This window comes from Natator depressus, chromosome 23, assembly GCF_965152275.1.
Source record: "Natator depressus isolate rNatDep1 chromosome 23, rNatDep2.hap1, whole genome shotgun sequence".
Classification (NCBI taxonomy): domain Eukaryota; kingdom Metazoa; phylum Chordata; order Testudines; family Cheloniidae; genus Natator; species Natator depressus.
This window is the reverse complement of record NC_134256.1, coordinates 6591785-6603757: the sequence shown is the minus strand read 5'-3', so window position 1 is coordinate 6603757 and position 11973 is coordinate 6591785. Positions and strand designations below refer to the sequence as shown.

The following is an 11973-nucleotide window of genomic DNA, read 5'->3' as shown; positions in this document are numbered from 1 at the left end:
AGATGGTAGTGGCTTAGGGGTAGATGGGACAGCCCAGGCCAGTTGGGGACCGGAGGGAGGATGGGACGGACCCGGCCGGTCATGGCCCAGGGGGCGGGTAGGACAGACCCAGCCTGTCATAATGCACCAGCTGGGATTTCTCCCTGTGCTATTTGTCAGTTTTGCTGGTCACGGGGATACAGCCGGGCCGAGATCCTGCAGCCCTCAGGCACCCGGCCAGGCCAGCTGGAGACATCCCCAAATTTTGTGCTGGGCTGGCAGCAGCAGTGGCCAATCTGGGTCAGCCGGCTGCTCAGAGCCAGCCAATGGGAGCCGGGCAAAAGGTATATATGAGCAGCTCCCCCGCTGTTGTCCTGGGTCACCAGTTGTGCTGGAGTAGAGGACGTAGTGCCGTCCCGTCCCCGTCATTCTGCTGATCAGGTAACCCCTGGAGCGGGCCCGCGAGGCTGATGGAGCCCGGGATGGGGCATGGGTGGGGGCAGGTGTCTGTGCCATCCTCGGGCAGGGCCAACAGAGAGCGCTCAGGAGCTGCTAGGCAGGGGCTGGGTGTGTCCAGGCTGGGGGCCACGGGGAAAGGGGGCCCTGGGGGTGCAGTGTGCATGGGGCGTCAAATGGCAATGCCCCACCGGCTTCCTGGAGGGAAGGGGAAGGCCCCTGAGGGGAGAGGGTGGGCCCAGCAGGGTGGTTGGTGGGCTGCAGGGCCAGTGGTTGGTGCTCGAGGCATGCCCAGGGATGGCCCTGGGTCACTGTTGACCTGTTTGACCTTGGCAGCGTCTCTGGGTCCTTGGGGGATGGTGGAGGGGCTGTGTGCAGGGTCCCTCTGCTCCTGGAGCCCTGTGGGCTGGGGCCCCATATCGGACCCCGCCAGGGCCCTTTGCTCTTGGAGCCCGGTGGGCCAGGGCCCCATATCGGACCCCGCCGGGGCCCTCTGCTTTCGGAGCCCGGATCCACGCAAAGAGCCCCTGGAATGTGGGCTCTGCTGGCAGCTGTGGCGGCTCCCGGCAGGTGCCCGGGGCCCTCTCGGGACAAGGGCAGGGCTAAAAATAACCAACCTGGAGCAGCAGCTGAGAAAGAACCAACTTTCCATTGGCAGCAACTAGATACGTCCCTTCCCCCGGGCTCCTCCCCACTGGTGCATCCCCTCTGACCCCTGCCTGCCTGTCCCTGGCACCCCAGGGACATCCCCCTGCACACCTGCCAGCCCCTGGTCAGTTCCCCTGGGCATGATGGCTGCCCCTGTGCTCCGCCACGATGATGCTCAATGATGCTCGCCCAGCCAGGGGTGTCCCTGACAGTGGGGTGCTGGGCTCTGCCTGAGGCTGACTCTGGCTCCCCTGCTCCAGGAGCCCGAGCCCTCGCCTCGGGGGAGCGCCCCGTGCTGGCCCTAGCTCCCATTGCCCAGGGAGGGCCCACAGCCCCCATGCCAGCGTTCAGGCTGGGGGTGTCACGGAGCTCCGGAGCCGCTCCGAATGAGGTTCAGGCGGGACCCTCCTGCAGCGTGACCCCCCTCCAGGCTCACTCGGCCTAGGGCAGCATCCCAGGTGTGACTTTGGAGTGCTCAGCACCCTGCTCCATGCCCTGAGCTCCCCGCAGGGAGTCCCCCTGGACGGGACACCTGGGGAAGCCTCACCCCCTGCCCCCCACAAGGGGCTGTGCACCCCACCCCCACAGTCAGCAGTGACCCCAGCCAGTGGGTCACACCGACGGGTTCTTAGTGGCGGGGAACACAGCGTGGAGCAGATCTCGTTAGCACAGGCAGTTCCAGCAAAGTCCATCGTGGGGGGAGGGCCCAGAGTGCTCCCCTCTCGAGTTCCCCAACCGCAGACGGGCCAGCTTCCAGCAGCTGAGCCTTAGTCACGCCCAGCTGCCCTCCTCCGTCCTTGGTCTCTTTCCTGGGCAAGCAGGTCCCCCAGCCTCCACCTCTCGCTTTGTTTTCCAACACCTCCAGCTGGCCCCTGCAGAGGATGGGCCCCGGCCAGTGTCGGCCATTGTCTGTGCCCAGGCAGCCAGCCGGCCGTCAGACCTTCCCGCTAGGGGTCTCTGCAAGGCTCACACACCCTTGTCCACCACCTAGATACTTGAGTAACACAGGGGAAACCGAGGCGCACACACTATTCAGACAAAACATTAAGAACATTCCCACTTCATCACATGGGGTCACCCTGACTTAGGTGCCGCTCCCCGCTCCCCCCGGAGACCTCAGGCTGGTGCAACTAACACAGGATGCCTGGGCCCTGGAGGGAGCAGTGGGACGTACCTCTCTGTCTAGGGTGCGGCTACGCCCCCGTAGGGCTGCTCTGCTGTCGGGCTCAGGCGGGTGGGGAGATGGGCATGGGAGGCTGGCGGGATCAGCCCCCTGGGCATGGCATGGCAGAGGGGGCTCCAGCCGGCGGCTGCCCCCGGGACTCAGCAGGCCCCTGTCCCAGCAGGACTCGCCCCCGCCCGCCATCATGCCTTTCGGAAACACCCACAACAAGTACAAGCTGAACTTCTCGGCGGAGGAGGAGTTCCCCGACCTCACCAAGCACAACAACCACATGGCCAAAGCCCTCACCCTGGACATCTACAAGAAGCTGCGGGACAAGGAGACCTCCAGCGGCTTCACCCTGGATGACATCATCCAGACCGGGGTGGACAACCCAGGTGGGCGCCAGCCAAGCCCCACTCCCAGGGCCGACATGTGTTTTCTGTGACAGGGCTCTGACCCCCGCCCCCAGGAAACCTCCTGCCCCTCACTCCCCGCCCCCCTCAGCTCTCTCGCTGCTTTGGACCCCGTCTAGCTGGGCTTGGCAGCCGCTGTCCCCAGCCTCCCTGCAGCCGGAGCCCTGACTCCCCAGCCCCCCCACCCGGAGGTGGGGTGGCACCCATGCCATCCCACTGTGACACTGAGCAAGGCCCTGCTGGGGATGAGCCAGGATGGGGCCCCTAGGCCTTGGGAGGTGCCTGCCACTGAGCGGGGTAGACACCTGGCCTTTAGCCCTTGGTCCCTGGCGGGGGGGGCACTGAGGGGAGCCACCTCCTGTGAGCTCAACCCCCTGCCCCTCCGTGCATCCAGGATCCTGGGAGCCTTGCCCCACCCCGCTGGTCACTGCAGCTGCCCAGCCTGGTCTGCTGGAGACTCCCCCCGTTGTCCCTTGGCCTCCCCCACAGCCACCGGCAAAGGGATAGGCTGCTTGGGCAGGGTGGCGGGGAGTGACCCCCTGAGCCTAGTGAAGAGGGGTTGAGCCCTTCCTGCTGCCCAGGGGCCTGGTTCCTGGCCTGGCCGCCCCCTCGCTGGGGCATGGGCCCAACTCACCAAGGAGCAGCAGTGTGGGATGCCATCCAGTTGCGCCCCATGGCAGGCCCCACAACCCTTGCGCCCCCCGGCCCCTCCACACCTGCCCAGTCTAACCCCCCCGGTGCTGCCTGCAGGGCACCCCTTCATCATGACAGTGGGCTGCGTGGCTGGGGACGAGGAGTCCTACGATGTCTTCAAGGACCTGTTTGACCCCGTCATCCAGGACCGGCACGGCGGCTACAAGCCCACGGACAAGCACAAGACCGACCTGAACCACGAGAACCTGAAGGTGTGAGCGGGGGGCATGGAGGGCTAGGATGGGGGATGGAATGGGGGTGGGGGAACGGTGATGGGGGATGGAGGGGAAGTTGCGGGGACTGGGGCATGGGTTGGGGTCACTGGGACTGGGTTGGGGGAGCAGGGGTCGTGTTGAGGGAGGGACCTGACTCAGCTGGGGGCCAGCGGCTCGGGCAGGGCCCAGCCTGTGGGGACCAGGTACTCCGGTGCTCTGGGTGGGGCCAGGCCTTGGGGCCATCCCGGGGCATTACAGGGTCTGGTTCCCTCTGGCTCACGCAGGGCGGACATGACCTGGACCCCAACTACGTGCTGAGCAGCCGGGTGCGCACTGGGCGCAGCATCAAGGGGTACACGCTGCCCCCCCACTGCAGCCGCGGGGAGCGCCGCGCCATCGAGAAGCTCTCTGTCACCGGTAGGGGTCTGGGGCCAGGCCCCGTCCTAGAAGTAGCAGGGATGGGGCGGGTGACAATGGGACAGGCTTGGGGCAGGGCACCTGCAGGCCAGGACTCGGGTGTGCTGGTAGGGAGAGGTTTGGGGGAGGGCTGGGTGGGGGTGGGGGTCCCCACAGGCCATGAACTGAACATGTCTTGCGGGGACGGGGAAGGTGACCCCTGGGCTGGGCTGTCAGTGGGCTGAGCCACTCTCACTGTCTGGGGTGGGGGGGGAGGTGTCTGTGGGGCCTGCTTACTGTTTATGGGGCATGTTGGGGGAGGGATCCTGCTGGCTGGGGGGGCAGGGGGATGAGTTGTCATTGGGCTGGTGAGATGGGGCTGTGGGGGGCCATGAGTGGGGTGCAGAGGAGCGGGGGGGTTTGGTGCGGGGTGCAGGGGAGCAAGGCATTGAGGGGGCTGGGTGCAGTGGAGTGGGGGGTTGGACACTGAGTGCAGGGGAGTAGGGGGGATGGGTGCAGGGGAGAGGGCCTTGAGGGGGCTGGGTTTTGGGGTTCTGGGAGCAGGGGCAGTGTGGCATTGAGGGTCCTGGGTGCAGGGGAGCAGGGTGTTGTGGGTGCTGGGGCACTGGGTGGAGGGGAGTGGGGGAGTTGGGGGCAGGGGAGTAGGAGGGGTTGGGCGCTGGGTGCAGAGCAGTGGGGGGGGCAGGGGAGTGGGGGAGTGCATGTGAAGTGGGGGGTTGGGAGCAGGGCAGTAGGGTGCTGAGGGGGTTGGGCTCTGGGGCAGAGGAGCCATGGGGGTGGGGAGCGGGGCCAGGACTGGGGCTGACCCCTGCTCTCTCCCCAGCCCTGAACAGCCTGACCGGGGAGTTCAAGGGCAAGTACTACCCCCTGAAGGACATGAGCGACAAGGAGCAGCAGCAGCTGATAGACGACCACTTCCTGTTCGACAAGCCCATCTCGCCCCTGCTGCTGGCCTCGGGCATGGCCCGCGACTGGCCCGATGCCAGGGGCATATGGTGAGCACCAGGGCCCCCAGTGCCACTGGAGGGGGAGTCTGGGTGGGGGAACTCAGTGCCAGGACTCCTGGGTTCTATCCCTGGCTCGGGGAGGGGAGTGGGGTCTAGTGGTTAGAGCAGGGGGGTGGGCAGGGAGTCTGGGAGCCAGGACTCCTGGGTTCTATGCCCAGCTCTGTAATGGGATGCTAAACTGTTATGTAGTTTCACCTCCAGGTGGCGCTGCATGCTCCTTCCCTTATCCCTGCTCCCCTGGGCCCTAGGGCAGAGCATTAGGGGGGGCTGACAGTCGGGGAAGGTCACCCTGTAGCCTGCCCGTCCCTGGTACAGGGCTGCCCAGCTCAGAGCGGCCCTGCAGCTCAGTGGGTACAAGACGGACAGGCAGACGCTGGCCCAGAGGCCTTTTCCCCAGCTCTGCAGCAGCTGTGACAAGGGGGGGCGATTGGGTGGGGGTGGGGGGCACGAATGGGGCAGGGCTGTGGGGCTGGAGAGGAGTCCCAGCCCTGGGCATGCTGGCTGTGCAGAGGGGTCGTGCCCGGGCTCGGGCTGTGCCAGTGCCATCACACCGCGCTCTGGGTTGCAGGCACAATGACAACAAGAGCTTCCTGGTGTGGGTGAACGAGGAGGACCACCTGCGCGTCATCTCCATGGAGAAGGGCGGCAACATGAAGGAGGTGTTCCGGCGCTTCTGTGTTGGGCTGCAGAAGGTGAGCGCCCCCCTCCCCGGCCCCCGCCCGACCTGGGAGACAGCCCAGCAGTCCTGGCTCCCAGCCCCCTGCTCCAAGCCACTAGACCCCCCCTCCGCTCCCAGAGCTGGGCTAGAACCCAGGAAGTCCTGGCAGCCAGCCCCCATTCTACGCCCTAGGCCCACTGCCCACCCTGGTGCTGGGAGTGGGGGTGAGGGCCAGACAGCTGGTGTACAGGCACCCTCCAGGCTCGTGGCTGCTGCACTGCCCCCTGCTGGCGGAGAGTTTCCTGGGAGAGATGCCCAGTGCCCTGGGACCTTGAGTTTGGAGCATCTGTTTCCCCTTCCCTGCCCAGCTGTGGCGTCAGCTGGTGGGGGCATTCCTGACACTGGCTTAGGGTTATTAGGGGGTAGGCCCTGGCTGGAAGGGGGTGGTTAGCAGAGGGTCTGTCTGGTCCTGGCTGGGGGTCATTGTGTGTGTGGGGTGGGGGGGGAGGGGGGGGCTAGCCCTCTCTGGGGTGTGTTGGCTGGAGGGTTGTTGGAGGGCCTGTGGCTGTCCTGGCCCTGGCTGGGGGGCAGGGGGCTGGCTGGACCCTGGCTGGGGCAGGGAGCTGTTGGGGGAGGGGCTGGCCTGACCCTGGCTGGGAGTTGTTGGGGGAGGGGGGGGGCGGCAGGCTGGCCTGACCCTGGCTGGGGGGCACTGGCTGACAGGCTCTCTCCCTACCGGCAGATTGAGGAGATCTTTAAGAAGGCTGGCCACCCCTTCATGTGGAACCAGCACCTGGGCTACGTGCTGACCTGCCCCTCCAACCTGGGCACCGGCCTGCGGGGCGGGGTCCACGTCAAGCTCCCCCACCTCAGCAAGCACCCCAAGTTTGAGGAGACCCTCAAGAGGCTGCGGCTGCAGAAGCGCGGCACAGGTGAGGGGCGGGGGCCACAAGTGGGTGTAGGGTGGGGCTGGGGACACAGGTGAGGGGCAGGGGGCACAAATAGGTGTGGGTTTACCAGGGGCTCGGGTTGTAGGGAGTTACAGGTGGGGCTACAGGAGTGTGGGGGGCACTTTGGTAGGGCTGGGGTTACAGATGAGGGTAGGGGCATAGGGTTGGGGGAGGGAACTCAGGTCAGGGGCAGGCCATACAGGTGGACATGGGGACACAGGTGTGGGAGGTTACAAGTGGGGAGAGGGCTGGGCTGAGCCCAGCAGGGGCTGTCTGAGACTTTGGTGTGGCCCTGCCCATCCCGCAGGCGGAGCCGTGTCCCACCCTGAGGTGCCCTCAGCTGGTGCAGTACGCGGCGCTGAGGGGCATCTGAGAGGCTCTGGGCAAGGCCTGGAGTGCCGAGCCTGGCTGACAGGAGTGGGGGGGAACCAGGCAGCCGGGACGTGGCGGGGCAGAATACACGCTGGGCCATGGCTGCTGCATGGGGTCTCTAGGGGCCGGGTGGCTGTGGGCAAAGAGGCCAGGCTAGGGTGGTGGGGCCAGGAGGCTGCCAGAGCTGCTCCGCTGCAGTGGGGTCTGGGCTCAGCTGCATGGCGCTGTGCCCCCCAGGTGGCGTGGACACTGAGGCCGTAGGTGCCGTGTTCGACATCTCCAACGCCGACCGGCTGGGCTTCTCCGAGGTGGAGCAGGTGCAGATGGTGGTGGACGGCGTCAAGCTCATGGTGGAGATGGAGAAGAAGCTGGAAAAGGGCCAGGCCATCGATGACATGATCCCAGCCCAGAAGTAGGCACCTGCCAGTGGGCACGTGTGACCTAATAAAGTAATGATGGCCCCCTGGCAGCCTGTTCTGTGTCCATGGGGATCCTGGTGGGAGCACAGGTGGGGAGAACAGCCCATAATTCCAGGTGGTCTGGCAGGCAGCATGTCCCAGTGCCAGCCGTGGGACTCTGTGGCAAGGGGCTGTCAGGTGCCCCAAGCTCTTCTGCTCTGGGGAAGGTTAGGCAGGAACCACCCTCCCCCACCCCAACTCCCAGGTGCGTGGGTGCTGGGCCAAGTCCCTGGCTGTGGAGGGCCCTGAGCTTGGAGGGGGTCCCTCGCTTGGCCGGAGCAGGCAACATCAGCCAGTCCCTCTGCTCGGCTGGTGGGGGGCACTGAGCACCCAGGGCTGGCCTAGCTATATCTGAGCCCCCCTGCTATGCGCTGGCCTCTGGCTGTTTGCTGCCCCCCCATCCCCAAGTGCATCTGGGGGGGCAGCTGCCAGCTGTTTCCCAAGCCCCAGAGTTGATGGCCTCTGTCTGGCCTCACCCGAGCTTCAGTGTGACAGGGGCTGTGGATTGGGCAGGTGAGGCCAGGCCAGCCCCAGAGCTTGGGCTGTCCCCCTGGCTGTTTGTGGTGGGGCCCAGGTGGACAGGGTGAGGTTTGCTCTGGGGGATGCTGTCCCCAGGGCATGCAGCAAAATGCCCACCTCCACTCTGGGCATAACAGCCCCTGGCCCCCAGCCTGCCTGCACGGCTGCTTGGGAGCCTGGTGCGGTGGCTTCCCCCGGTGGTGTGCAGGGTGCAGGACATATGCCCCATGATCTGCCTGCCCAAGGAGCCATGTACTAAAAAGCTGTAGCCCAGTCTGTACAGGTGCCAGGGGGTGTGGCTCAGCTGGGGGTGGTCCAGCCCTGGCACCACTGCTCCAAGGAGCTGGGGGCCCTTCCCACGCAGGGCCCCCTCCCCATGGCCCTGGCAGCAGGTGAAGGACTCATCCATGGGGCCCTGTAAAGCCACACTGGATGGCATCCTCCAGCCCTGCTCAGTGCCTGCAGCCCAGTTTGCCCTCTCCTAGGGGCTGGCACGTGGCATTATAGAGTCTCAGAACCCACCTGTTTGCCCAGAAGCCACCATGCCTGGCACTGGAGCTCAGCTTAAAACTCCTGAGAGGTACAGAGGCTCTGCTCTGTCAGCTGCCCATCATCCCCTGACTCCGGGAAGTGGGGCTTTGAGTGAAACGCACTGAGCTGCTCTCTGGGGTGCTGGTACCATTGGTGAATGTGGGTCTGAGCCTCCAGAGAGAAATAGGACAGAGCTGGAGGCGGGCAGCAGCAGCACCTGTGCCCTCCAACCATCCCACCCCACATGAGCCCCCAGCTGTGTCCACCTGCTCCCTGGCCCTACCAATCTTCTCATCACATCAGATCTCAGCTGTGCCTTCTGGCTCCCCATGCCCTCCAGCCGCCCTGTTGCATGAGACCCCAGCAGCACCCTCCAGCTCCCTGCCCTCCAAGCTGCCCACCCCAGGCATGCCCATGCAGAGGTGCAGTCTCTGCTCCCTCACTGCTGGAGGGTGCTCCCCTCTTGTCATGGTCCTGTACCCTGCTCTCCTGCCAGCCCAACGGGTGGCATCATCCCCGAGGGAAGCATGGAAGCATAGTGCATGGCAGGAGCCGGGGGGGAAGATGGACACACAATGTGAAACAAGCCCCAGCTGCCAATTACCCTTGAGCAAAGCAGGGTCATCGTGTGTGGCAGAGGCCAGGCACCCGCCTTCCTCATGCAGGGGCCAGTGGAACGCCCACCCACAGCCCGGAACCCCCCTCCTCAGAGGCACTACTGCTGGTGCCAACCTGTGCCTCACACCACGGCTCTCTGGGAGAGCTGCCCAGGTTTCCCAGCAGCCCTGGCACCGGCACACGCAGGCACACACTGCCCTGCCACGTGCTAGTGGAATGGAGACGGGGTAGTCCCTGGGACTTGCTGGGCCGAGGGCGGCATCACCATAACATCCCCGTACAGACGGTGCCTGTGGTGGGCAGGGCCTTGAACTCACCTGCACGCTCAGTACACACCCCTCTGTCCCTGCAGCGAAATCCCCTGCACTCTGCCCCAAGCACCCGGCTGTGGGCACGGACCGCTCTCTTGGAGGGGTGGAGCAGGTCTCAGGCCGCCTGGGTTCTACCCCAGGGCAGCCTCCCCCGACACAAGTTTGTTTGCAAAGCACCGTGTGCTCCCGGGTGGCAGCCCAAGGGTGGAGACGGAGGCAGGCCTGCGCTGTGCCCGTGCCCGGACAGATGGGCGAGACCTATGCCGACATGGCAGTGAAGCAGGAGCCAGACGGGGCGGAGGCTTCCTATGTTTATTGGGGGTCAATACAGACTGGCGCACAGGGCTGGAATAACTTAAAAATGTCCCAAGGCTACGAGCTGGCTCGGTACTCTACACAACCCGAAGGGACTCCGGGGCTATTTACAGGGGCTGTACAAGAGGGGAGGGCCCGGCTCGGGGTGGGGGGAGACCCACCAGGGCTTTCCCGGGAGCTGCCTGTTGCTTTGCTCTGCTCTTTAAAAAACGGGGAGGGGAGGTGTCAACAGGCCCCAGCTGGGACCCCCCACCCAGCCAGGATGCCTGCCACCTAGGGGTGCCCCCCCATTGCCAGGACACCTGCCACCTAGACACACCCTCCAGCCCCATGGCCAGGACCCCTGCTGCCTTGCTTACAACCTCCTTTATTCCTCCCAGCCTCCAGCCCCTTGGATCAACACCCCCCCCTCCACAGCAGCCCCCACAGGAGCAGGGCATGAGGCCAGGCTGACCCCCCCAGCCCTGGGCACGTGTGGGCAGGTCGTGCCCATCCATGGGAGGTGCAGCCGTGCCAGGCCCCAGGTCGTATCAGCTCCAGTGAGACCATGGCCCACCTGGGGCCCTGCCCGCCAAGGGGGCTGTGCCCCGAGTAGCGCCGAGTCCCCCTGGAGGTCCAGCCTCCCCAGGGGCTGCCTGCAGGGCCCCTCTCAGCCACTGGCCCTGAACTGAGGCAGCCAAGCAGGGGGGAGGGAGGGCTGGGGTCAGAGCTGCCCCCAGGGAGGGAGCACAGTCCCTCGTGCTGCCCTGGCGGGGCTGCTAGGCAACAGGGGTGAGCACTTGCCCCACAGCTCCCAGCTCCATCCCCCCTGCCCCCGAGCTCAATCAACACCGTCCTACCCCCACCCAAGGGGCATCCGGGGCCCGAGTCATTGCCATGGTCTAGGCTGGGACCACCCCCGGGGACCCAGCACTCGCCCTGGCACCTGCTCAGCACTGCTGTGCCTAGAGGGGGTGGCCCCTTGTCCCTGTGCTGGGGGCCACAGCCCTGCTACTGGGGAGACTTGTGACCTCTCGGCCACCCAGGCAGATGGGGTTCCCCTCTGGCCCAGAGCTGGAGGCAGCCGAAACGGTGGGCCCATTGGCTACACTGCTGTCCTGAGCGTCTCGCTTCTCACTCCGGCCCCACTGCATCGCCCCCAGCCCAGAGCCCCCGTCCCTACCCTCAGCCCACAGTGGCCTGTCAAACCTGGAGTGCCTCACTGTGCCCTGAGCCCCCCCACCCAGAGCATCCCACCCTGCCTCTCCCAGAGGGCCCTGCCCTGTCCCTGCCAATGCTATCACCTCAATACCTGCCAACGTTGGGAATGCCCCCACTACACTGGGGCCAGTGGCTCAGTGACACCCCACAATTGGCCTGGGGAGCCCCCTCCTGTGCTAGGCTGTGCATGCCCCACTGTGTGTGGGGCAGCCCTGGGCCTGGCCCCAGCCCAGCAGAGCCAGGCCCAGCCCCTCGCCCCAGAGGGGAACGGTGCCAGGTGCCCTTGCTCTCCCTGTGAGCCCCTATGAGCAGCAGGGCAGGCCCCAGGCCTAGGCCCAGCAGAGGACAGGCCGGGTTCACAGGCCAGAGGAGTCAGGGGCATTTCCCCTACAGGCCGAGCTGCTGGCCAGATCCATCCCAGGGCTGCACTGGCTCCAGGCCAGGGAGCCTGGGGGGACCCCCCACCCCCAGTGAGGACGGGCAGGCCGCTGGGCGTGGGGAGCCATCCAGGGCTCTAGAGCTGCAGCTGGCTGGCAATGCTCGTCACCACGGTGCGGAAGGCCAGCGAGGTGCCAGCCAGGCGCCGGAAGAGCACGCCGGTGAGGCCAAGACGCTGCAGCCGGCACACCTCCGCCTCGAAGTGGCAGAAGTGCTCGCTGGCGCTCTTGGCGTGCGTGCAGGACAGGAGGAAGGGCTCCAGCTGGCGGCAGCAGCAGCTGGCCGAGTCCGTGGCCTGGCGCAGGGCAGCCATCATGGCCTCGGGGGGGTGGGTGCTGGTCACCTTCACATTCCAGGTACATCGGAGCAGCCGGGGTTCTGCTTCCTTTTGATTCCAAGGTAAATTGCAACTGTGGGCGGAAGGAGCAGAGGGGGCGTCAGCCGGGAGGGAAGGGGGCTGCAGGGTGCTGTGCTGGGTCCCTGCCAGGGGGCCGATAGGGGTGGAGGCAGGTGCTGCCAGAGCACCAGAGCAAGGGGACAATTGTGTGTAGAAACCAGGTTCTGGGCAGCCCCGGCAGGGCAAGGCAGCTTCTGGGAAGCCCCAGCGAGA

The 11973-nt window shown here is 66.0% G+C and overlaps 2 protein-coding genes across 5 annotated transcripts in view; one reads left to right on the top strand and one right to left on the bottom strand.

The window, feature by feature from the left end:
- Positions 1 to 278: 278 nt before the first annotated feature.
- CKM (creatine kinase, M-type) lies at positions 279 to 7413 on the top strand. The gene is made up of 8 exons (XM_074937362.1): positions 279 to 420; positions 2430 to 2643; positions 3412 to 3566; positions 3854 to 3986; positions 4810 to 4981; positions 5562 to 5685; positions 6394 to 6583; positions 7211 to 7413. The coding sequence occupies exons 2-8, from the start codon at positions 2451 to 2453 to the stop codon at positions 7387 to 7389; spliced, it is 1146 nt and encodes a 381-aa protein (XP_074793463.1). The 5' UTR covers positions 279 to 420; positions 2430 to 2450; the 3' UTR covers positions 7390 to 7413.
- Positions 7414 to 10964: 3551 nt separating this feature from the next.
- Positions 10965 to 11973, bottom strand: part of MARK4 (microtubule affinity regulating kinase 4) — a 63446-nt gene continuing 62437 nt past the window's right edge. For 2 of the 4 annotated variants that reach the window (XM_074937346.1, XM_074937347.1), the window contains exon 18: positions 11567 to 11773. In XM_074937346.1, the coding sequence (XP_074793447.1) occupies positions 11709 to 11773 (65 nt within the window). In that variant the 3' untranslated portion in view covers positions 11567 to 11708. Of the gene's footprint in view, positions 11774 to 11973 lie in introns of all 4 variants that reach the window. The other 2 variants (XM_074937344.1, XM_074937345.1) reach the window with 2 other exon arrangements.

Bases quoted from the DNA above. Each gene is read 5' to 3' on its own strand.
- CKM (XM_074937362.1), top strand. From the start codon at position 2,451: ATGCCTTTCGGAAACACCCACAACAAGTACAAGCTGAACTTCTCGGCG. The intron at 3,567-3,853 runs GTGTGAGCGGGG...TGGCTCACGCAG, and splicing joins TGAACCACGAGAACCTGAAG to GGCGGACATGACCTGGACCC. The intron at 6,584-7,210 runs GTGAGGGGCGGG...TGTGCCCCCCAG, and splicing joins GCTGCAGAAGCGCGGCACAG to GTGGCGTGGACACTGAGGCC.